Source organism: Chrysochloris asiatica, unplaced genomic scaffold (assembly GCF_000296735.1).
Source record: "Chrysochloris asiatica unplaced genomic scaffold, ChrAsi1.0 scaffold00047, whole genome shotgun sequence".
Classification (NCBI taxonomy): Eukaryota; Metazoa; Chordata; class Mammalia; order Afrosoricida; family Chrysochloridae; genus Chrysochloris; species Chrysochloris asiatica.
In genome coordinates, this window is record NW_006408565.1 from 14,981,437 (window position 1) to 15,005,805 (window position 24,369).

At 47.9% G+C, this 24,369-nt stretch overlaps 1 protein-coding gene across 4 annotated transcripts in view; it reads left to right on the top strand.

Moving 5' to 3' along the window:
- ASAP3 (ArfGAP with SH3 domain, ankyrin repeat and PH domain 3) overlaps positions 1-24,369 on the top strand; it is a 64,986-nt gene that overhangs the window by 34,617 nt on the left and 6,000 nt on the right. The window contains exons 2-17 of one of the 4 annotated variants that reach the window (XM_006862313.1): positions 6,564-6,636; positions 6,718-6,863; positions 7,408-7,482; positions 8,576-8,625; positions 18,533-18,644; positions 18,846-18,931; positions 19,385-19,460; positions 19,601-19,687; positions 19,804-19,916; positions 20,929-20,998; positions 21,366-21,453; positions 22,538-22,586; positions 23,006-23,196; positions 23,279-23,412; positions 23,644-23,738; positions 23,950-24,127. In XM_006862313.1, coding sequence (XP_006862375.1) covers positions 6,564-6,636; positions 6,718-6,863; positions 7,408-7,482; positions 8,576-8,625; positions 18,533-18,644; positions 18,846-18,931; positions 19,385-19,460; positions 19,601-19,687; positions 19,804-19,916; positions 20,929-20,998; positions 21,366-21,453; positions 22,538-22,586; positions 23,006-23,196; positions 23,279-23,412; positions 23,644-23,738; positions 23,950-24,127 — 1,623 coding nt within the window. Of the gene's footprint in view, positions 1-6,563; positions 6,637-6,717; positions 6,864-7,407; positions 7,483-8,575; positions 8,626-18,509; positions 18,645-18,845; positions 18,932-19,384; positions 19,461-19,600; positions 19,688-19,803; positions 19,917-20,928; positions 20,999-21,365; positions 21,454-22,537; positions 22,587-23,005; positions 23,197-23,278; positions 23,413-23,643; positions 23,739-23,949; positions 24,128-24,369 lie in introns of all 4 variants that reach the window. The other 3 variants (XM_006862314.1, XM_006862315.1, XM_006862316.1) reach the window with 3 other exon arrangements.

A 24,369-nucleotide genomic window follows, 5' to 3' on the forward strand; every position in this document is an offset into this window, starting at 1 on the left:
AGTCTTGGCTTTTAGGAAAATATCACATTTATCTGTGGATATCAGGGCTCTGTGTCTACATTTAATAACAAATCTAACTGAACACTAAGATGAAAAACAATTTGCTATGACTGCCAGGTGGCTAGAATCTGTTCCTCAGAGCCTGCGGCCTGTATGATCTGCAACACTTGGGCCCACAGGGCCTCATAAACTCCTGACCGGGTCTGGACGGTCTGCAACACTCCAGGGCCAAATGGAGCATATTTCATTTCTCTTCAGCCCATCAAGTGTTTGGAGTTGAGGGCCCACCTCTGCTGTCTACTTTGTTTTCTTTGGACAGGTTTCCTCCTGTCCTTTCTTCTTCCCTCCCCTGAGTTTGAGGAAATGGTGACCTTATATGGTAGAAGTGGTAGAGTTCAGAGGCAGGCTCAGTTCTCCCAGATCAAAGGAACTGTGTTTTCTAGCCTTTGTAGGGCAGCATGGTGCATTGGAATTGACCAGACTTAGGGTTGTATAAAGGCTCTCCTGGGGTCCAGCACTGGGTGACCTGGACACACTTTACTCTGCAGCTTCATCTCTAAAATGAAGATGATGGTGACCAGGAGGATGACAAGTAATGTGGAACACAGAACATCTTGTCCCTTTGTGACTACTCCAGTGGTAGAGGTTTCCTTTGCCCCCTCTGCACCTGAGAGTCTTGCAAGATCATTGTGAAGTGGGAGGGAGTGCCAGTAACCAGTACCAGGAAAGTTGAGACAGTCTCAAACAACTTCACTTTCACTTGGAAATGGATAACATTATTTTACCCATGTTGTTATTGTTAAGTGCCTTCGAGTCGGTTCCGACCCATAGCAGCCCTGTATAGGGTTTCCAAGGAGCAGCTGGTGAGCTTGAACCACCAACCTTGAGGTTCAAACCAACCTTTCATCTAGCACATGAACCCACAGCGCCACACCAGGATTCAGTGATGCTAGTTTGAGAACACTGCCCCTCTGAATGGGAGCATTGGGCCAGTGGGTCTCAATCTTCAGTATGCATCAGGGACACCTGGAGGGCTCCATTATCAGAGTTCCTGATTCAGGCAGTGTGGGGGAGGGTCTGAGAACTTGCATTTTCTAACACGGTCCCAGGTGATATTTCTGGTCCAGGAGAATCACTGACTGTCAAGGATTCATTGGGCCCATGTATCCAGTCTCAGACATGCAGGATAAGGATGGAGCTCATGCAGAGTTAGAAAATACATCACAGTAAGAACCATACTCATAGTTTCCAAATTCCTCAGGCCCCATGCCACCATGTCTGTGAGCTCATAGAAGCCTTACAGTAACTGCATCAAATAGAGAATGAATTTTTTTTCTTCTCGTATTATTTTCTCCTATTTTTAAACAAGAGGAGATTTAGAGAAGTGACTGGACTAGTATCCCCCTTCCCCAGATACCTTCCCTTCCCCAGATACCTTCCCTTCCCCAGACTACTGTCAGAATTTTCTTCAGTTGAAATCTTTGAGCTCCGCAGTGCGGTTGAGTAGGTGTTACCAGTCCTTTATACCCCAGTGTGAATGATTTTCAAATATACACACTCCTCAGTTATAGACAGGGTTAGGTACCAAAGATCAGGTCATTATGTGAAACCAGGTGTTATGCAAGAGCTGGGGGCTCAACCCTGTCTTTGACCCAAGTGTCCCCCCTGGTTGTTCACTGCCTGTCAGGCACTCGCCAGCATATCCTTAGGATGTGTGTGGCTCAGTAGGGCCCTCTTCCCTCCATAGCTTCCCCATACTGTGGGGGGTGATGATGGTGTTTCCTGTTGCCCACTGCCTCCCATCACCCTACTCTACCTCCATCTGCCCCAACCTTGCAGCCTTGAACAACTCCCTTCTCTCTCCCTCCCTTCATGCTTCTCTCCAGCAACCTCATCCTGCCTACCTAAGACTTCCCTTAAGTAGTCTCTCTGTTGCCCTGTACCCTCTCTGGCTGAAACAGAGAAGGTGTTCTAGATGTAAGGAAGATGTCTTATTACCATGTCAGCTACCATCCCTTGCATGGTCCACTCTTTGATAAATCTCTGGTTTATCATTCTGTGTAGTCCATGGAGGGCACCCAAGGCCTAGCCCCACATGGGACCTGGACCATTGAAGTCACCCCTGAGAATTTCTCTTAAGTCGTCTCTAAGGGCGAATTGTCAGATAATGAGCTAGTTGATTAAGTGAGAAGTAGGTATAGTTCTTGAGAAAGGGGTGGTTAGAATCTCCCCTTGTTATTTCCCTCAGGCACTTGTATGTTTATGTATCTGTGAGCCTCTTGAAGGACGAGACTATGTCTGATTGCCTATGTCCCAGGCATCTCATACCATGCCAAGTTAGAATAAAAATAAAAACCCATTGCAACCCTATAGGATAGAGGAAACTGCCCTATAGGGTTTCCAAGCCTGTAAATCTTTATGGAAGCAGACTGCCTTATTTTTCTCCTGTGGAGCAGCTGGTGGGTTCAAACCACTGACTTTCCAGTTAGCAGCAAAGCACTTAACCACTCTGCCACTAGGGCTTCTTCTAGCTGGAATAACTCCCCCAACCCCCACTAAAAACAAACTAAACCTAGGATAGTTAGATCTATTCTGACTCATAGTAATCCCATATAAGGTTTCTGAGACTATAAATCTTTATAGGAACAGCTGTCTGCTCTTATAAAGATGTCTGCAGCCTCATATTTTGCCCACAGAGGAGTTAGTGGGTTTGAACTTACAGCCTTGCAGTTAGCAGCCCATTGTCTATCCCACAGCACCACCAGGTTACCTAGAATATTGTTGCTGTTGTATACCATCAAGTCAGTTCTGAGAGCAGCTGATGGGTTTGAACTTCCAACCTTGCAGTCACCCATCCAGTGCTTATCCTACCAATAAATGCTTGTTGAGTAAGTGAACAAATGATTGAACTTTGTCTCTTTTCCCAAAGCAAACCTCCTGCCTCTAGCAATTGGCCATTTATACCAAGCGCTCTCCCACCCCGCCTCACAGTAGTCTCTTCGTTTCTTTTCTGTTTGCCGAGGGCCTGGACTCAAGCATCACAGCTTATGCACACTTCCCAGTACCGGCTTCATCTACCGTCAGAGCTTTCATTACATTGTATTGTTGCTGTTGTTAGCTGCTATCTAGTCGGCCCTGACTTATGGTGACCCCGTGCACAATGGAACAAATTGTTGCCCAATCCAGGACCATGTCCATGATCCGGTGTGGATTGGACTGTTGTGATTCATTGGCTAGTTTTCAGAAGTAGATTACCAGTCCTTGCTTCCTCATTCTTCTTAGTCTCAAAACTACTGAAATCTGTTCAACATCATAGCAACACACAAGCCTGACAAGTAATGGCTGCAACAGATGAGGTGCATTGTTGGTAATGGAACCCTGGTCTAAGTGTCTGTTGACTTGGTTCTTCCTTTAGATATGTGAACACATAGTGAGCACTCAATAGCTAGTTGTATGAATAAATGAATAGCTGTATGAGCTATGTTTGCCAACAGCAGTGGAAAAAAAAACAATATCTTACTGGAAAAACATTTCCTGATACATGTCAGGCAATGGCATAAAGGGACAGTTTATGGGTGATTAAGGTGACTTACCTGCCTTTACCGATGAGGCGGTCTGCTCCCGTAAAGATTTACAGCCTCGGAAACCCTGTGTAGGGTCGCTATGAGTCGGAACCGACTCCACGGCACTTAACAACAACAACAACAACCTGCCTTTACCAGTTAGGACTAAGTTTAACATCAAATGACAAATACCTGGTATAACAGTGGCTCCTATAAGATACACAGTGATTTCTCTTTTGTCTAGGTGGCTACCCAGTTACCAGGACCGTACTTTAGTTTCATTGCTCCACAATCCACTTCATGGTCCAAGATGGCTGGCCCAAGCTTCTCTTGTTGTTCAGTGCTGTAGAGTCAGTTCCCACTCATAGAGATCTTGTGTAAGGTTTCCAAGGAGTATCTGGTGGGTTTGAACCACTGACCGTGTGGTTAGTAGTCCAGTGCTGATCCTACAATGCCACACTAGGACTTCAACCGGAGCTCTAGACATCACAGTGCATCTAGAAAAAGATGACAAAGGGGTAACCTCTTCCTTTTACAGATAATTTCCATTGTATTCCATTGGCCAGAACTAAGTCACATGACTGTGTTTAGCTGTAAGATATGCAGGTAAAGATAGTCTTTATTCTGAATGAGCACGTGCCCATCTGGAAGGTCAGGCTTCTGGTTGGGAACCAACCAGTGGTCTCTACACAATGCTTTTATAACTGCAGGGAAGGAAAATCCTTTCAAACTTGCTGTAAGACTAATAGGCATTTGTTGGATTGATTTGGGGTATTTCACAGAGGCCCAGGGACCAGAAGATGGAAGGGCCTATCAGATACCAGAATCTGAAACTGCCAGAATCCAGGAAGCTGTTCTCTTCTGCCTTTCTGTGGCTACATGAGGCTGATTTGATTTTTAACACATCTCCTTGTTCTTTTCTCTCTACACATGGTGGAAAGATGTCCCAGCTTTAGCACTGCCACACAGATAACTAACTTCCCAGAGCCTCAAATCCAAATTCTCTGGAGAAAGACTCTCATTGGCCTAGCTTGGGTCAGGTGTCACCACTGGTCCAGTTCACTTTGTCCAGAACAAACAAGGCAACATGCAGAGCATAGGATAAGAGGAGACTCCCCTCCAAAAGGTATCTAGAACATGGACATACACTCTTCGTTCTGTGTCCCAGGACTTTTAAACCATCGTTCATTCAGACAAACAGTTATAGAGCACCTCCTGTATGCCAGGGACATCGATCTGCTTTCTAGGAATGTTTCTAAATCTCTTTAGAAATTGTTTATATTTTAAACTTGAACTATCTTTTGGACTGGAGTCATAGCTCCTTAAATTAATCATCTTTGAGTTTGCCCTTTTTAATTTTTTAGGGTAAGGGATCGTGTTCTAACATACTGGATTTGGTGAATGTGTCTCCCTGTTTGGGGCTCTGGGAATTACAGAGGTGACCGACCATGTTATCATCTTTTTGTCTCTCCAGTAAGAAGTGTCCTAGATATTTAGCGGACTCAGCTATGGCTCCTTCTCCCCAGTCCATCTGATTCATTGGCTTTCTTCCTTCAGCACTGGGATGGGCCACCACTGGTCCCAGGCACGAAAACATCTCAAGTTCATGCACATACAGGGAGGGGAATGTTAGACTTCTATAAAAAGTACCCAGAATTTAACAGAACTTTCCAGAATCAGCCACAGAGCATAGATAGAGTTCACTGAGTACATAATGTACGTAATTTAGCCCGGCAGCAGACTAAATCCTCTACACAGACAATTTCATACACACAGTCTCACACCAACCCTGAGAGGTAGGTCTTGTTTCCCTGTGTAACAGTTGGAAAATGAGGAAAATCAGAATAGTCAACTTGCCCGAGGTCACAAAACTTCCTAAAGTTTGAGGGCCTCGAGAACTCTCCATATTACCTCCAAGGTCTGTGCTTGTCTCCTGTGAATATTGTTTAGAATCTTTGAAGGTACCATCTCAAGTGTGTTTGCAGAGTCTTGTCATGTTGAAGCAACTCTTTGGACAAAAGAGGTGACGTGATGCTGGGGTCAGAGTGGGGCAGAGGTGATGAGAACGCAGCACTGTACTGGAATGTCACTCCAAAACCCAGCTCAGCAGTGGGACTCTGGGTAAAGGCCCTTCTTTTGGGGTTCAGTTTCCCCCTCTGTGGTCCATGGACTCCTTTTAGTGCTGCCTTCTGTAATTTCTTAGTTCAATGCATTTCAGAAGAGTTTCATGAGGTGGGCAGCTTCCATACCCCCCTGAAAGAGGGAATGTATGTGGGAAGTCTCCCATCTGGGCCAAGCCCACCTGGAGCATGAGTCCTGCTTCTCATCCTGCCATCTTCTGACCTCTTCTCACAGTCTAATGTTTGTCCTATAACCCTCATGTTGTCCTGCACCTCCTCACGTGGTGGTGGAGTGCGCTTTTTCTACCTCCTCTCACTCCCTGGACCTGGATATATGAATGCCTCCAACCCCTCACCATCCATTACATCCAACCTCTTCCTCCTTGGCCTCACATGGCTGCTTATTGAGTCTGGGATTTAAATACTGGGCACGTGTTTCCCTAGCTGTGTCTTGGAGGATTGCTGAGATGTCTGGGTTTTTACCTTTGCTCCTTTGCTCATCATTTTATATAGATTTATCAAATCAGGAATCCTCTCAATGAGGCTGTGGTGTCATCCCCATTTGACACGCAAAACACCTGAGGCTCAGAGAAGCTAACAGTTTTGTCTGGATTGGCACACTAGTTAGTGCCCTCAGGGCTGGCATTTCCCTCTGTGCCTGTGCCTTTGAATCTCTGCATTTGCTTGGCCTGTATTGGACTTGGAGAGAAAAGCCTGTGGCCTGCACAGAGCGGCGTGTCAGCACTGTGCTTTCGAGAGTAGAAATGGAGGACCCTCGGGAGGTGTTCCAAAGGTCAGCAACTCTGTATGTGTGTATTTGGAAGAGAAAGCACCTCTACCCAGACAGCACCCCTGAGTCTCTGTGCATGTTTGCTTCCAGAACCTGGAAGGAGACCAAGCCATCCTGCAGAGAATCAAGAAGTCCGTGCGTGCGATTCACAGCTCTGGCCTGGGTGAGTGAGCCAACATGTGTGTGTCCAGCCTGTTACGGCAGCTCTTTTCCCAGCCTGGAGCTTCCCTTTCCTCCCCCACAGGCCACGTGGAGAATGAAGAGCAGTACCGAGAGGCTGTGGAGTCCTTGGGCAACAGCCACCTGTCCCAAAACAGCCACGAGCTGTCCACAGGCTTCCTGAACTTAGCTGTGTTCACTCGAGAGGTGGCTGCACTTTTCAAAAACCTGGTGAGACACCTCACCTTCCTCAGCCAACCCTTAAAGCAGGCTCGGGTAAATCTAGTGATTCAAAGAACCTGACCTCCCTTCGGTAGTCTTCCGTGACCTCCGACCCATGACCTGAGATCTTTTTGCCAGGTCTGACCTACCCCTTACATTCTCCTCCTTCCTATGACTTCTAGTACAACTACTGCTTCTCTGTGCCATCTCTGCTTCTCCTTCTAGTGAGGAGCTGGGGTGGAGGAGGGTTTCTAAAGGAAAGAGCCCAGGTGAGGGAGTGTTCCCTGGGGGAGGCTTGGGATAGGAAGGGCTGTAGGGTGCTCTGGAGTGAGGTGAGCTGAGGTGAGGTAATGAGACTGAGTAGGTCTGCCTTTATGGGCTGTTTTATGAGATGTCTTCTTCCCCTTCTCCCATTTGTCTTTGCGTCTGTCTCTCCTTGTCCTCTGTTACCCTGTTGTTCCCCTTGTCTCATGGTGCTTTATTGCACCTTGAGCCCCTTGTAGCTGATCAGACAGTAACTCAAGTTGGGGGTGGGGCTATCTGCTTTTTCCAGGTTCAGAACCTGAACAATATTGTCTCTTTCCCCCTGGACAGTCTCTTGAAGGGACAACTAAGGGACGGGCGGCAGGTGAGCTTCAATTGGGAGTGGGGGTGGGGTGGGGTGGTGCATAGAAGAAGAAGGGGATGGGCAGCAGACCATAGGAGAGGCAGAGCTGGGCCAAGGGCTGAGCCCAAGTGAGGGGGCTGTCATGGTGGCCCTGGAGAGGACCCTTGCTCTAGCGTCAGCCTAAGGCAGCTGACTGACTGTCAGACCTTCATAAGAAATGTCTCTTGCTGTTCTAACTATGACCTATGAGGGAGGATCCTGTTCACTCTGCAGTTGAGGAAATTGAGGTTCAGAGAGTTACATGACTTGTTTGTGAGTGGAGGAGCCCATGTAGAAATCAAGGATTCCCAACTCCCACTCCTGGGCTGTTCTCTCTGTGTCTGCAGCCCCTGGCTGGAAGCAGACTAGAGCTCAAAGAAGGTGACAGAATGACCTCCCTGGGAAGTCTGCTGTAGAAGACCTAGGAGAGCAGTTGTCCTCTCTGCAGAGGGCTCCTCCCTCTGCAGGCTGGGAACCAACCACCCAAACCAGACAGGCTGCTTTTTCACTTGGCTGACTGGGGCACTGGGAAGTGGGGGCTGTTCAGAAGGGTGTGAGCAGCCCGACTGGGTGAGGCCCAGGTGAGCTGGGCCAGGGGTCAGCCAGGTCTTACTGGCTTGTTGTGAGGTTTTGAGTGGATTTCTCAACCTCTCTGTACATATGTTTCTCAGCCTGTCCTCTCCCTGGTGAGAGGATGCTGTGGCGCCAGGCAGGAGAAAACAGTGGAGTAAAGTTAGGGGAGGAGTTTGGCCTTCATCCTTCCATCCTGATCCTCATGGCTGATCTCCATCTTCTGTGGAACCATCAATTCCCCCACCCCAGGCCAAGGCCCACCAAACCTGACAATTCTTAGCTACTTGGAAGAGTAGGTTGGGTAGAAGAAGATACTCAGCCCTGAGAAATGGGGTCAGTTGGGAACCCTCCAACAACTTGGGGCATGGGACCAGGGGCAGGGTTGGTTAGAGTAAAGCTCAGAGCAGCATATGCAGATTGGGTCCCCTAAAGGTAGCAAATTGTGGTGCGTCTTCCAGTGTCTAAGTGCCCTGTTGGGCAAATTATTCTTTTTAAACCTCAGGATTCAAAAAAGCAGTTGGAGAAGGCGTGGAAGGACTACGAAGCCAAAATGTAAGTGTCCGCAGTCAGGTGGGCTATCCAGGAAAGTCATGCCTATGTTGTGCTGTGGTTGTTGTTGTCAAGTGCCGTTGAGTCGGTTCCAACTCATAGTGACCCTATGTGGGGTTTGCGAAGAGTGGCTGTTGAGTTTGAACTGCCGACCTTGCAGTTCAAACTGATCTTTCAGTCCAGCGCCCCCTGTTGTGCAGGAGGCTAGATATCAGGAAGATCCTAAATGCAGCCAGGATGTGTCACGCAGAAGTGTGTGGTATCTCACACTGTCATGGGGTTGACAGGAAGTGGTTTATGTATAGTTGTGTTTGGAGTCTAGGACCCACCAAAGGGGAGCTATTGTGAAGGGTCCTCAAGGTGCTGAGCAGATCCACCTGCTCGGTGAGCCCAGAATGAACATGGACAGGAAGAAGCTACCGTTTACTGAACACCTCCACAAGCTGGTCATTTATTCCTCACATTCGTCCAGCCCTGTAAGGGAGATATTCGTTCCCAGTTGTCAAAGGAGAAATTGCAGGTTAAGTCACTTGCTCGTGGTCACACAGCTAGTCAGAGACAGACCTGTGGTTCTTGCCCCTCTTTCTATGTCATCCGGCAATGTCTATAAACATTTAGTTGGACGTAGAAGATGATGAGAGAGTTGTTATACCTCGGCTTCCTGTGTATACCACATAGTTCTCCAGATCACTCATCAGTTACTGGGGCAGTTTGGGAACAGAAGGCACCTCAGGTACCCAGTTAACCACTTTTCCACAGTGGAGACTCCTCAAGCTGCCCCTGCCCCCAGCCCTCAGCCCTGCCCTCAGGGCCCTACAATAACTGACCTCCAAACATTGTCCTCCGTAAAAAAAAAAAAAAAAATTTCTTTTGCAATTTCCAAAACTAGTACACATTCATTGAAGAAAAAATTTCAGTTATTCTTAAGTGGAAATGTGGGAAGTATCTGATTCTTTTCTCTTTTCTTTATTTTTTAAGCAAGCTATGAGTAACCATAATTTTTTTTTTTTAATAGGAAACTACCAAAAAAAAAAGTAGAAATTTCTTAATTTCCAAGTCTGAAGTGTGAACATCTTTTTAGTCATGCTCTTGGTCTTTATATATGTTTTGGCACTGTAGCATAAGCGCTGGACCACAAGGTCAGTTTGAACTGCAAGGTCCGTGGTTCAAACTTACCAGCTGCTCAGAAACTCTATACAGGATCGCTATGAGTTGGAACCAACTCAATAGCACTTAATAACAACAACATACATAAAGAAACAAGAAATATTTTTTTTACAAAACTGTTATCATGATAGTCATACTGCTTTGCAATGTTTTATTTTTTCCACTTAAAAATACATTGTAATCATCTTTCTACGTCTGGTAGCATAGTGGTTACAAATTGGGCTGCAAACCGCAAGGTCAGCAGTTTGAAACTACCAGCCATTCCGCAGGAGAAAGGTGAGGCTTTCTGCTCTGATAAAGATTTACAGCCTTGGAAACCCTGTACAGGTTCACTATGAGTCGGAACCGACTCCACGGCACATAACCACCACCACCACATCTTTACATAGTCACTGTTGTTAAGTATGGTACAGTTGGGTCCATTTCATAATAACATTGTATAGAATTTCTGAGGCTGTAAGTCTTTGGGAGCAAAAAAATCTCATCTTTCTCCCATGGTGGGCTTAAACCACAGACATTGTGATTCACAGTCTAGTGCCTATCGTCTAGAGCCACCACACTTCCTACATAATCATATACAACATAATTTTAATCCTCCTTTATCATTTGGAAAAGGTGCTCTGGTGGCACAGTGGTGTAAGCATTGGGCTGATAACCACCAAGTTGATGGTTCAAACCCTCTAGCTGCTCCTATGAGAGAAACGCTATGGAGTAGTTCTCTGTCCTATTGGGTCACTATGAGTCAGGGTCAATTTGATGCTGGCTCAGTGGCAGAACTTTTACCTTACAATGAGGGAGACCAGAGTTTGATTCCTAGCCAGCGCACCTCAAGTGAAGCCACCAGTGTCTGTCAATGGTGGCTGGCTTGTTGCTATGAAGTTGAGCAGATGTCTGTGGTGTTTCCACACTGAGATAGGCTAGAAGAATGGCTTAATGGTCTACTTATGAAAATCAGCAATTGAAAATCCTATGGGTCACTGTGATTTGAACCCATTGTACATGATGTTGTTGTTAAGTGCCATTGAGTCTGTTCCGACTCGTAGTATAGGTTTTCTGAGAAGCAGCTGGTGGGTTTGAACTGCCGACCTTGTAGTTCACAGCACAGTGCTGAACCTACAGCACCACACCAGGAGTTCCTTGAGTCACCATCAATCAGGAACCAGTTCAGCAGCAACTGACAACAACAATAACCAGTGGAGAAGCATCCTAGAGATTATATATGTCTTTGCACCCACCCATAATTATTTCTGTAGGGTCAAGTTCAAGAAGTAGATCCTGGATTTTGTATTGCCTCTCCAGCTCCTAGAACCATGGAGACCTCCCTGAGTCTGAAGAAATGTGGCATCCTCTCTTTCCACTGAATCTGTGGGTGTCAATCCTTTGGTGATGGGTGTGGGAGCTGTGGGGCCTCCACTGCAGGTGCCTCATCACTGCCTGTAATGGGCTGGGCCATCTGTTCTCTTTAGAGACCCAGAGAGGTATGCTGGGGACGCAGGCTATCTTTGTCTTTATGATTGGGTGTGGGGCTCAGGGCCCTCACCTTCCTGAATTACCTTGACTAAGCCCTTAACTTTTAGGGCATCATCTGCCAAGTGGAAAGAAAAAGCACCTCACCCTCCTTGCAGCTTGCCTATAACATTTCCTTAAGAGAAAAGAGTCCGTTTTATCTTTGGGGAAAAAGGTTTCTTTAGGTTATTTGCTGAGGTATTGATAAGACCTGAGCTAGAACCCACACTTCTTTGTCAAGCGCTCCTTCTCCACACCGATGGGTCTCCTGGTCCCTGCCGTGTACCCTACATAGTTTGCACTATGTAACCTAGCACAGGTGTCTGTGTGTTTCCTAGGGCTGCCATAAGAAATTGCCACAAACAGCAGAAATTTATTCTGTCACTTCTGGAGGCTATAAGCCCCAAATCCAGGTGTTGGCAGGGCCATGCTCCCTCTCACAGCTGTAGAGAAGGTTCCTTCCTTGCCTCTTCCTAGCGCCTGGTAGCTGCTGGCCTTTTTTGGCACTCCTAGGTGTGGCAGCACCTCTCCAGTCTCCGTCTTCATGTGGTTATCTCCCCCCAGTGTTTTTGTCTCTGTGTTCAAATTTGCCTCTTATATGAATGCCAGTCATTGGATTTGGGCCCACCCTAATCCATCATGGCCTCGTCTTAACTTTACATATGCAAAGAAACACCCAATTTCCCAGTAAAGCCAAAGTCACAGGAACCAAGACTTGGGAAGGACACAGTTCAGCCCACACCACATTGCTTTCCATCGGGGTTCCAGATACCTGTGAGTATAAATTACTGTGTAACTCCACCTTGTTCTTACCAAACCAGTCTGGGCAGCAGCTCATAGGGCCTCTGAGCCCTGATAGTATCTGACGGATACCAATGAGAGCCTCACCTCCTGGCTCTTCATATAGGAGGAGGGTTACCTCTTCACCTGAGGCTGCCAAGAGAGGCCTCTTAGGCTCTGTGGAGGGGCCAAGTGTACGCAGGCTGTTCATTCTTTGTGTGTGTTTCCTGTAAAATGGGGCCAGTGATATCTTGCAGGGTTGATGTGGGAATGGAATAAGCACAATGCATATCAAGTGCCTGGCATGTTAGTATTTATTGACCATCAACTCTGAGCCAGAGAGCGCAACAGGGGACTGGGTGCTGGGAGCCCAGGCCTCAGTTCCAAGCATTTCCTGGACAAGTTTGCCGTCTAGTCCTTTCCCCTCTTTGGTCTCAACTTCATCATCTGTCAAACGGTCCCTGACTGTGATCTCTCAGAAAAGAACTGGGGTGGTTGTCACCAATTAGATGAAGTCAGGGGAGGGGGAACAGAGATGAGTTGCAGAGGCAGTTACCAGGGTTGCCCCCAGACTCAAGCTGTGTGACTTGGGTAAGTAACTTGTTATCTCTGAGCCTCAGGATCCTCATCTGTAAAATAGGGCTATGATTCTTGCCTCAAAGAGACACCACTTTACCATGTGAAGGGTCTACCAGAGAATGTGGCATAAAGGTATTGTGTGCCATCAAGTTGGTTCCGACTCATAGTGACCCTGTATAGCATTTCCAAGGTTTGTGGGAGCAGAAAGCCTCGTCTTTGTCATGCAGAACAGCTAGTGGGCTCGAACCACTGACAGTGTGATTTGTAGTCCAGTGCTTATCTTAGGGTACCACCGTGCTCCCTTAATATAACATTAAGTGGACCTTACTATAAGGAATCTATGTCAAACATCACACATGTTCTTCTCATGGACAATCTTACTTTTCCCTTCTAACAGCCGTGAGTCAACTTTTCAGAAACAGACTAAACAACCAAAAAATTTTTTTGTTATTTTATGGGGAGCCACCCCTATGTATCACTCCCTCCTTTGAGCATGAACTTCTGTAGAAACTTTATGTTCACTATTAAATGTAGGGCAAAGCCATATGTTGTTGTTGTCGTTAAGTGCTGTTGAGTCAGTTCTGCCTCATAGCAACCCTGTATAGGGTTTCCAAGGAAGAGTTAGTGGATTTGAACTGCTGACCTTGTGGTTCACAGTCCAGTACTGATCCTATAGAGCCACACCAGGAGTCCAAAGCTACTGCAGGAGTTCATTGTTCTTTCAGAGAAAACGATTCAAATTAAGGTTGGATCTCTTGAGAATCTGGATTCAAAATGTTCAGTAAAGGGGTAATAGTTTAATCCCAATTGCCTGAATAATTTATTTTAGAGAAATCAGCCTGAGGCCCGTTGCTATGAGTAGGAGGTTAAAGAAATCCTAACTGTCGGACATTTCCAGCATGTTTTATTGTTGTTGTTAAGTGCCACCAAGTCAGTTCTGATGTATTATGCCCCTCCATAATCCTGATATCAGTCACCACTCTCCCATTCTTCATGTCCCAGGGTTCTACAACACGCTGTAGTATCTCACGAAACTCACAGTTGTGGAGGCTGGCATGTCCCAAATCCATAGTTCAGAGACCAGTCTGGAGGCATGCTCTCATCCACGTAGTCTCAGGAGTTGAGGAACCTAAATTGGCAGGTCAGAAGACAGACTGCTGGTGCAGTAGGCTGCAGGGGCTGGTGAATCAGGTCATGGGACTGGCCGAAAGTCCCATGAACTGGAGATCAGGTGTAATGAGCCAGATACAAGATCCAGGGTAAGAGCGAGAGCTTTTCTAAAGCAATCCTATGAGGGTGAGTCAAAAATTGCCCACACTATGACTGTAAGAATTTATTTTAATCAACTTTTAGAAAAGACAAATACATCGTTTTTTCAAAATAATCTTGCTTTTCAATACACTTTGTCCATCTGTCAACAAGCTCTCATATTCCCTTTTTAAAAATGTTTTATGCTGAGCTGGGAGCCACAAATGCACTGTTGTCGTCACGTCTTCATCAGAGGTGAATCTTTGTCCTTGAAGGGCTGCTTTCAGGGGACCAAACAGGTAAAAGTCTGATGGAGCAAGATCAGTACTATAGGCAGGATGCTTTAAGACCACAAAAGGAAGGTTTTGCAGAGTATCAACAGTGGGTAGAGGTGTGCCGATGTGCATTGTCATACAGTATCACAAGGCCCTAGAATAGCAGTCTTCTGCATTTAATCTGGTTTAGGCTTCAGCTCTTCAGTGCACATCTTACTGTAACGAGCACTGTTGATTGTTCAACCTTTTTCCTGATAGTGTTCCAATACTGGCCCTTGAGAATCCCAGGAAACTGTAAGCATCAATTTTCCAGCTGATGGTTGACTTTTGAACTTTTTCTTGGTCGGTGATTGAGGATGTTTCCATACCATACTCTACTGTTTACTCTCAGGCTCACAGTGATGAATCCATCCATGTCTCACCACCAATAACAACTTTTTAAGAAACTTTTACCTTCCTCTGAGTATTGGTCCAAATTTTGTTTGCAGATGTCCAAACACTTCTGTTTATGCTCTTCCTTGAATTGTCTTGGTACCCATCTCACACAAACTTTTTGAAACTCAAGTCTGTGATGGATTATTTCATAGGCAGAGCCATGGCTGATTTGCAGATGGTTTGCCACATAATCCGCTGTCACTCATCTACTCAACAGAATCATGTCACATGCACGCACAGTGTGTCATCAGCCATGGTATGTAGATAGGCGTCTTAATATAACTGGAGGATGGATAATTTTTGACCCAAACTTCTATAAATTGAACCAGACCATGCCCCCAAGAGAAACTAAGGTGGTGATTGAGTCATACCCTCTAGTCAGGTGGGAGCATCCATAAAATTTAGTTCCATCATTATCCTTACCCCTTGTTGTTGTTAAATGCCATCGAGTTGGTCCTGACCCTTAGCGACCCTCTAGAGGGTTTCTAAGGAGCAACTGGTGAGCTTGAACCACTAACCTTACAGTTCAAACTGACTTTGCAATCTAGTGCATTAATCCACAGTGCCACTCTAGGACTCCTTACCCCTTAGTTCCACTTTAATCTTGCCTCTTTAACAACTCACTTCAAAATGGGTTTATAATCACAAGAGTTGTTGTTATTATGTGCTGTTGAGTCTATTCCGACCCAAAGCAGTCCTGTATAGGATTTCCAAGCAGCAGCTGGTGAGCTTGAACCACCGACCTTGCAGTTCAAACGACTTTGCAGTCTGACGCATTAACCCACAGCGCCACACCAGGACTCCAGTCACCAGAGTAGAGGTTAGGATTTATAATATATCACAGAATGGAGAAATTTGGCTAGAAGGACCATAATAAAAAAGTAACTACCATGCAGACCACACCCTGGCTCTCAACCATTTGTCCTTTCAAAAACAAAGTTAGTACTTAAAAATAATAACCAGTAATAGTGACAGCTAATACTTAGTGAAAACTTCCTTTGTCAGACACTGTGATAAGCTCTTTATATCTGTCAGCAGCTTTGTTCCTAGGGACAGGGAGAGAAAATACTGTCATCATCCCCAATTACCAAGTGGTAGGAGGAAACGCAGTGCCAGCACAGGCCCACCTTGGTGGGCGCCACAGCCTTGTAAGGCAAGAAAGGTGGGCCCAGGCATAACTGAACTACGAACTGATACCACTACACTGATAGTATCAGCAGAGGTAGCAGGAAAAGAAGGTCGTCTTCTTTGGGTGGAGGAAGGGATGGTAAGAAAAGACATCATGGGAGATGTGGCACCTCAAGGCACCAGAATTGGTGAATGGTGCATGATTTGTTGGTATTTTCTTCCTCGCCTATCCCCCTCATCCTGGCTACCTCAAATCACTGGAAGTTCTTGTTCCCCACTCTGAATAATAATTAGATTGTTGCTGTACAAGGAGACTTAGTAAGTTTGTAGGAAAATGGAATTTTCCACCGACTTTTTGAAGTTCCCTTGCCTCCATCTCCAGTCACCTGACCTCCTAGTTACTAGCATTTAATCTCTTTGTATTTACTGTTTCCTTTCATTCCTTCTGCCACAACTCCATTCAAAGGAAATAAAAATACCCCAGCATCTAAAATGTTTGCAAACTGTGATCATTTGAGGATCTTCTCCTTTCTCTGCTGCTCATTACCAGATCCCCAAAATATGCTTCATTTGCCCTGACCCTCAGAACCAGTTCAGAGAGTCCGCACCCCAACTGACCCTGCCACAAACACTTGGGGTATCATAAAGCTTTGGGGAAATGAAAAATACCCCCTTCTTAGAAAATTGTTAAAAAAACAAAAACAAAAAACGAGAGCAAGGCTGCCCTATATCAGTGGTTCTTAACACTGGTTAAGGGGTGGCAACATTATTCCCCCACCACACACACACACATACACACACCCTGACAGACATTCTGAAACATCTGATGACATCTGTGAATGTCACAAGGGGTTGCTACTGGGAGGAGAGGCCAAGGCTGCTGCTGAGCATTGTACAGTGCCCAACCCCAAATGTCAGGGACTGTAACCCCAGGTTTAAGGTTGCCATACAGGTGTCCAGAGACAGACTCTGCAAACAAAACACCTCAATAAGGCCCAGAACTTTAGAGCCACAAGCCACCAAAAGTATTCATCTGAAGCTATTGCACACTCTTTTTATAGACAGGAAACCTGAGACCTAAACCCAGATCAAACCCACTGCCATCGAGTCACTTATGACTCATAGCAACCCTGTGGAGTCCTGGGGTGGCACTGTGGGATACATACACACTGGACCACAAAGTTGTTTGAACCACAAGGTCAGTGATTCAAACCTACCAGCTGCTCTTCGGAAACCCTATACAGGGTCGCTATGAGTCAGAACTGACTCAGCGGCACTCAACAGCAAGCAACCCGATGGAACACAGTAGACCTTCTCCTTGAGGTTTCCAAGACTAAATCACAGGAGCAGATAGCCTCGTCTTTCTCCTGCGGAACAATTGGTGGGTTTCAACCACTGTCCTTGCAGTTAGCAGTTCAGCACTTAACCCACTCTGCCTCCAGATATCCTACAGATAGAACAGTGATGCCTGAGAGCTGGTAAGCAGCAGCACCCATATTAAGCCCTGCTCTGCCCTCTCTGGGGCTGGCATCCACTGGAAAACATTCTGGTGAAGACACCTTCACTTAAAGTTGTGGTCACATGCATCCATCCCCTGATGTGGAAATACTCTCCTGTCTGGAAGTAGGCAGTCTGATGGTCATGAGATTTCAAAACCACTTCCACACACTCTACCCCTTCCCAGACAGGGAAACCAGCCAATCCTTGAGAGCCATAGGGGAAGGCTATTCTGCAATCAGAATGGGAAGCACTTGACCAGTGGTATACACCTTTACATGGAAAGCCCCGTAGGCTCAGAAGAGCCTGTCCTAAATCCCTCCTCCAAAATCAGAACTCATCCCCCCGAATCCCACCTGGTCCTATCTGAATCCATCACCTCCCTGCACAAAAGCCTTCAAATTCTTCCCAGTACCTTCGGATAAAGATCAAGACACTTGATACGGTCTGAATGTGAGTGCATGGGAGTCCCTGGTGGTGGTGGTGTGTACCGGGGAGTCAGTTCCGAAGTGTCGCCCCCCTGTAGGACAGAGAACTGCCCCGTACAAGTTTTTAGGCTGTCTTTATGGGAGCAGATCACCAAGTCTGCTGAGCCTCTAGAGTGGGTATGAGCTACCAACATGCGTCGTTAGCAGCTGAGCACTTAAGCACTGCACTACCAGGTTCCTTATGGGAGTCCCTGTGTGGCACAAATGTTTAATCACCGGCTTACTAAACTACAGGTTGGTGGTTCAAACATCACAGGTACCTCAGAAGTAATGCCTGGCAGTCTGCTTCCCAAAGATGACAGACCTGAAAACCCAATGGAGCAGTTGCACTCTGCACACATGGGTTCACCATGAGTCAGAATTCAGCTGACAACTAACAGCAACAACCTCAGACCCCACATGGTCTGGTCATTCATCTGGAACGTCCTCTCCCATCTCTGCACTCGAGCCCCTCAGACCTTCTGTGTGTTCCCTGACCCCTCCTGCCTCTAGACTGTCATGTGATCTGACCCTCCTGCCCAGCCCTAGCTTCCTTCTCAAGGTCAGTTCTCAACTCAAGGCAATGTTGGCTCCTCCCCACTTCAGGCTCCCATAGATCTGGTCTTGGTTGTGGTTTGATTCCCATCTCTTCCCACTGAGCGTGTGGATCTCCTGACTGCCTTGTTCACCACGACACCCCAGCCCCACCACACTGGCTGGCATAAAGGAGGGTCTTGTGAACCTCGAGTACCCCCTCACTCTGGGGTATCTGGGACATGAAGAGAACTGTGGGAGAGTTGTTCAGGCCTCTCTTTCCTTGGGACCTAGAGCCAAGCTGGAGAAAGAGAGGGATCGTGCCAGGGCAACTGGAGGGAGTGCTGGGGAAGTGGCCCAGGACACACAGAAAGAACGGCGCATCTTCCAGCTGCACACGTGTGAGGTAAGGGTGCCCCAGGGATGAGGGAGGGATGGTGGGTGTTCTGTCTGCCTCACCCAAATCCACCAGTCTTGGCCAGATGGCACTATGGTATGTCTGAGGCTCGGTTGTAGTCAGGAGGACCAGCCTGGGGTGGGGATGTAGCCCCTGTCCTCAGGATTCTGCTTCAGCACATCACACCTCTTGCCCTGCCATTTTTCCTAGTATCTGCTCAAAGCTGGGGAGAGCCAGGTGAAACAAGGTCCTGATTTTCTGCAGAGCCTCATCAAGTTCTTCCACGCCCAGCACAAGTACGTGTCTCCCCACGTGCCAAGGACGCTGGGCCCCACCTCTACTCCCATGCCCCGTGACCCTTTCAGGTAACACAGAGCAAGGCCTGTCTTCAGGGTCTGGCGGACCATCAGATGGCAATACATCATTGGTACTGTTTTTCATAGCTCCTCGTATCTGGCACAAAGTGCTTTGCACATTTAATCTCACTTAATCCCTCAACAGCCCTATGAGCAGGGGCTGTTATTATCCCCATTTTACAGATGGGGGAAAAACTGAGGCTCAGATTTATTGAGATCACACAGCTAACTAGTCAGTGGGACCTGAACCTAGACAGTCTGACTTCAGAGTGCCTGCTCTGGACCATCAGACTCCCCTGCCCCTTGGTGTCCTGTGATCCTTAGAGCAACTCCCTCCCATACTTCTCATTTTCCTCTCTTTGGTCCCTTGTTTTGGCCTTGAATGCTTCTTAGCTTTTTCCAAGATGGCTGGAAAGCCGCTCAGAGCCTGTCTCCCTTCATAGAGAAGCTGGCGGCCTCGGTACACACAGTAAGTCGAGCTCCCTTCTCTTCTGAAAACACCCTGGCCTCCTGCCCATGTAACAAGACCACTGGTCCACTACCCTGGGTCTGAGCTCTGCACCTGGACCTCTGCGGCCTAATGGTGGCATCCTGCACTCTGCCCCACAGCTGCGCCAAGCCCAGGAGGAAGAGCTGCAGAAGCTGACCCAGCTCCGGGACTCCCTCCGGGGGACACTCCAGCTAGAAAGCAGAGAGGTCAGCCCCTGAATGTTCCCCAATGCTCTTCCTTCTGTAAGACCCAGCAGGGAGGGAAGAGGTCTCTCTGTGTGAGAACCAGGCCAGACACCTGAGGTCTACTTTGCATGTCTGAGGAACAGGAGAGTCTGGGCCGGAAGAACTCGGGTGGCTACAGCATCCACCAGCACCAAGGCAACAAGCAGTTTGGGACAGAGAAGGTGGGCTTTCTCTACAAGAAAAGTGATGGGTAAGTGACTCAGAGAGCTTAAGTAACCTAGGCAAAGTCACACAGTAATTGGCAGGGTTTGAGGGAGCAGCCCAAAGGGGCTCTTCTTACCATTTGTGCAGGTTTCCAGGATCAGTAGGCATTACAGAAGCATCAGAATCCTGGGCTTGTGATACAGGTACATGATACCTGGGCCTGTGAACTGCCGCTGAAGATCGCTGGTGATGTTCTTTATGAAAAAGACGACTAGCTGTGTTAATACTTACGGAGTAGTCATGCTCTGGACAGTCTGTTCCATGCACTCACGCTGAGCCTTTTCAGTCTTCTGAATATGCCTGAAAATAAACGTTGGCTGTGCCTTTCGCCTTGCTTTGGGCAGTCTGTTCCATGTGCTCACTCTTAGCCTCTGGTGGTGGTGTGCCGTCCAGTCGGTTCCAATTCATAGCAACAAGGTTTCCGAGGCTGGAAATCTTGACGGGAGTAGAAAGCTTCATCTTTCTCCCGCGGAATAGCTGGTAGTTTTGAACTGCTGACGGTGAGATTAGCCACCCAACTCGTAACCACTACGTTAGCCTCTACAATCCACTAAATATACCTAGAAATTGAAATGTTGGCTGTACCTGTCTTCTTGCTGTATGGTATTTTAAAAAAAAACTGAAATGCAGAGGCCCTTATGAAATGTTTTTAATGACTAATCAGCTTTGATCAGAGAGGAGCATTTCGTTAACCCTCCCTGTGTCTCTTCCGTTGGAGACTAGAAATTCTTACAGAACCAAAGCCACACTGTCCCCTTTAGAGTATAAATTCCCAGAGAGGAAAACTGTGTTGTCGTACCCCCCAAATCAGACTGGAGCTTCCTAAGTGCAGGGCTCCCAGAGAGTGAAGTGAGTTGGGTCAGGGGAGCAAAGGGATAAAAAGGTGTGATTGGAGGTTATACAGGTGGAGCTTAGGACCTGGTTCAGGACTCTTGTCTGATACAGGGGAATTAGATGTCACCCTTGGCTAACAACCTTCCTCTCTCTTCGGGCCCTAGAATTCGAAGAGTCTGGCAGAAAAGGAAGTGTGGAGTCAAGTACGGCTGCCTGACCATTTCACACAGCACGGTGAGGGACTAGGGTCTCAGCAGGGTGCGTCCTCTCCACATGGTGTTCTAAGCAGACAAACACTGAGCCCTCCTTTCAAGACTGGCTCCCAGGATGCTTGGAAGGCTGCTCAGACCCTGTCTCCTTTTGTTGAGAAGCTGTCGTGGGGGGATAGAGTTGGATCTGAGGTGCTGGAGAAACTTGGGAAGAAGAAAGATCAGAGTTAAAGCCCCAACCTAGTCTTTACCCACACTCTACCTCCTTGAGGTGTTAGGGAAGAGAAAAAAAGCTGGAACAGGGTAATTATGCCCATTTCACAGACAAGAAACACAGGTCCAAAGAGTTTGGAAGACCCAAAGGTCCATCCTCTGTTCCCAAATTCCCACAGATAAATCGGCCCCCAGTGAAGCTGACCTTGCTGACGTGCCAAGTGAGGCCAAACCCCGAGGAGAAGAAATGCTTTGACCTGGTGACCCGTGAGTTGTCCCTGTCCCCCTTCCCCAGGGCTTTTCCAAGAGAACGGTCAGCTCTCAGGACCCTTTAATTAGGGATTTATGTCCAGTTCCACACGTATTTATCAGACAGCTACTACTACAAGCATAAATCCTCCTTAGGCCCTAGAGTCGCCTTTTAGAGGTTTCATCCTATATCGTAGTGAACGTGAAAATGATTTCTATAAAACACATTTGAGTGGATTTGGATTTTTTTAATTCTCAAAATTAGCCTTACTTTCGACTTTCCACTTTCATCCTCTGGAGCCTTTTGTGCCAGGCTTTATGTGGGGGTGGGTGCAGCCTGAGAAAGATCTAGATTCTATCCTCAGGAAGCTCTGTCTGACAGGAGTGTGAGGTCGGGACACAGAACGATAAGATGAGGAGGGAGGAGTGTCCAGAAAAGAGCTGCAGATACGGAACCACTGATGATGAGATGTGCCCTAGTACGGAGAACCAGGGAAAGCTACTTCAAGGAGAGAACAGTTGAATTTGGCCTTGAAGGCCATGTAGAGTGTAGAGTTTGGGGAGGTCATTGTGGAAATAGAATTGGCAGGGTGCAAGTGTGGAGGCAGGAGAATGGGTCTGGCCAATTTGGCCGGAGTAGAGGGTTCATATGGTGGAGCAGTGGGAGATGAGGAATACGAATGCTCCCTGAAAGAGCAGAGCTTATTTCCTAGCAATGGAAGCCATGGGAGATCTTAGGGCAGGGAAGTGGTGTGATTAGATCAGAACCTTGGGCAAGGCAGTCTAGTGGGAGGGGAGAGGTGGGAAGCAGGGAACCAGGCAACAGGCTGAGGGCATTGGGGATGAAGAACATTCTGCCCCTCAGCTGGGTGGGGTCCTCTCCTTAGGAGGCCTGCCCTGACCCTGGAACCAACGTCTGGGAGGGGAGATCCATACAGAAGTCTTACTGGTTTCGTACTTGGGAGAAACTTCTGAGACGTTGTACCCACTGCTGGCCAGACTCATTATCCTCCCCACCCCTGCTAGTTTGGGTGAGGGCTTCCTGTCCCCAGGAAAGAAGAGCAGAATTTCTGTGGGCCAGATGTCCCCTTTCTCCCAACAGACAATCGGACGTACCATTTCCAGACAGAGGATGAACATGAGTGTGAGGCGTGAGTTTCCCTACGGGCCAGCCTTGGGGTGGGGATTGTTGTTGTTGTGAAGTGCCATCGAGTCGATTCTGACCCATATCGACCCTGTATAGGGTTTCTGAGGAGTAGCTGATGAGCTTGAACTGCCGACCTTGCAGTTCAAACGGCTTTGCAGTCTGGAGCATTTACCCACAGTGCCACACCAGGACTCCTGGGGTGGGGATGTTGTTGTTGTTGTTGTTATGTGCCATCGAGTCGGTTCTGACCCATAGCGACCCTGTATAGGGTTTCCGAGGGTGTAAATCTTTACTGGAGTAGAAAGCCTCATCTTTCTCCCGCGGAGCAGCTGGTAGTTTCGAACCGCTGACCTTAAGGTTCGCAGCCCGATTCGTATTTATCCCTCAGCTTCAGCCCTACCTCACTGTGTACACTCCCCACAGGTGGGTGTCAGTACTGCAGAACAGCAAGGATGAAGCCTTGAGCAGTGCCTTCCTCGGGGAGCCAGGCAGCGGCCCAGGGCCTGGAGGAGGTGCAGGGCTGGACAGGGAGCCCGGAGACCTCACAAAGCTGCTAATCGCCGAGGTGAAGAGCAGGCCTGGGAACAGCCAGTGCTGTGACTGCGGGGCTCCAGGTCCGTCACTGGGGTCAGGGTGTATGGTGGGTTAGGGGAGGGGAAGAGTCGCACCCCCAGGACGAGCTCCTCTACCTTGCAGACCCCACATGGCTCAGCACCAACCTGGGTGTGCTCACCTGCATCCAGTGCTCTGGCGTCCACCGCGAGCTGGGTGTGCGCTTCTCACGCATGCACTCCCTCACCTTGGACCTGCTGGGGCCCTCTGAGTTGTTGGTGAGATGCTGAACAAGGATATGTGGGGGTAGGGGCAGCTTTGGCTCTGCTAGACCTTGTAGGGTCAGGAATGAGGTGGAGGCAGCATCTGGATGATCCAGAAAGGAGATGGCCAAGGATGGGGCTTGGACAGGAAGGGCAGTGAAGGGTTGGGACTTCTGGAGACTTGCCCCACCAGAGGAACCTGGCCTGACTACCCAGTTTGACCTAACCACTTTCCCGCCACCCCAGCTGGCCTTGAACATCGGCAATGCGCTCTTCAATGAGGTCATGGAAGCCCAGCTCCCCTCACATGGTGGCCCTAAACCATCAACTGAAAGTGACATGTAAGGGGATTCTCACCTGGAGGGGCATCCTGGCTGGGGGCTTCTGCTAGAGGGCAAGTTTCGGGTATCTTAGGCAAGAGGTGTAAAGGGATGGGAGGCTCAGATCTAGGAGTCCCCAGGGGAAGAGGAACCTGTGTCCTCTGGGATTGGCCCCAGGGACCTGGTGGGGGCAGACAGTCCTTCCTTTGAGATCTGTGGTTGTTTTTGGCAGGAGCCACCGCAGGGATTACATTGTAGCCAAGTATGTGGAACACAGGTTTGCTCGCCGGTCCACCCTTGAACCTCAGAGACTCCGGACAGCCATTTACAACCGGGACCTCATTTCAGTACTGGAAGCCTTTGCTAATGGCCAAGACTTTGGGCAGCCACTTCCTGGGCTGGAGGGACAGGTAGGAACCCCCTCCAAGGACCACCTACACTCACACACTCCCCAGTCCTCCAGGACAGCTGTAACTCCCCTCTGCCCCACCTCTGATAGCCACTCAAAACCCATGTATCAGAGGGATAAATGGCAAAGAGCCTGAATTTGGTCAGTCCTGTCTCTTCTAGATGTGCCATCAAGTATAGGTTACTTAACTTATTCTGAGTCTCCGTTTCCTAATCTGTAAAAATGGGTTAATAACAGCACCCT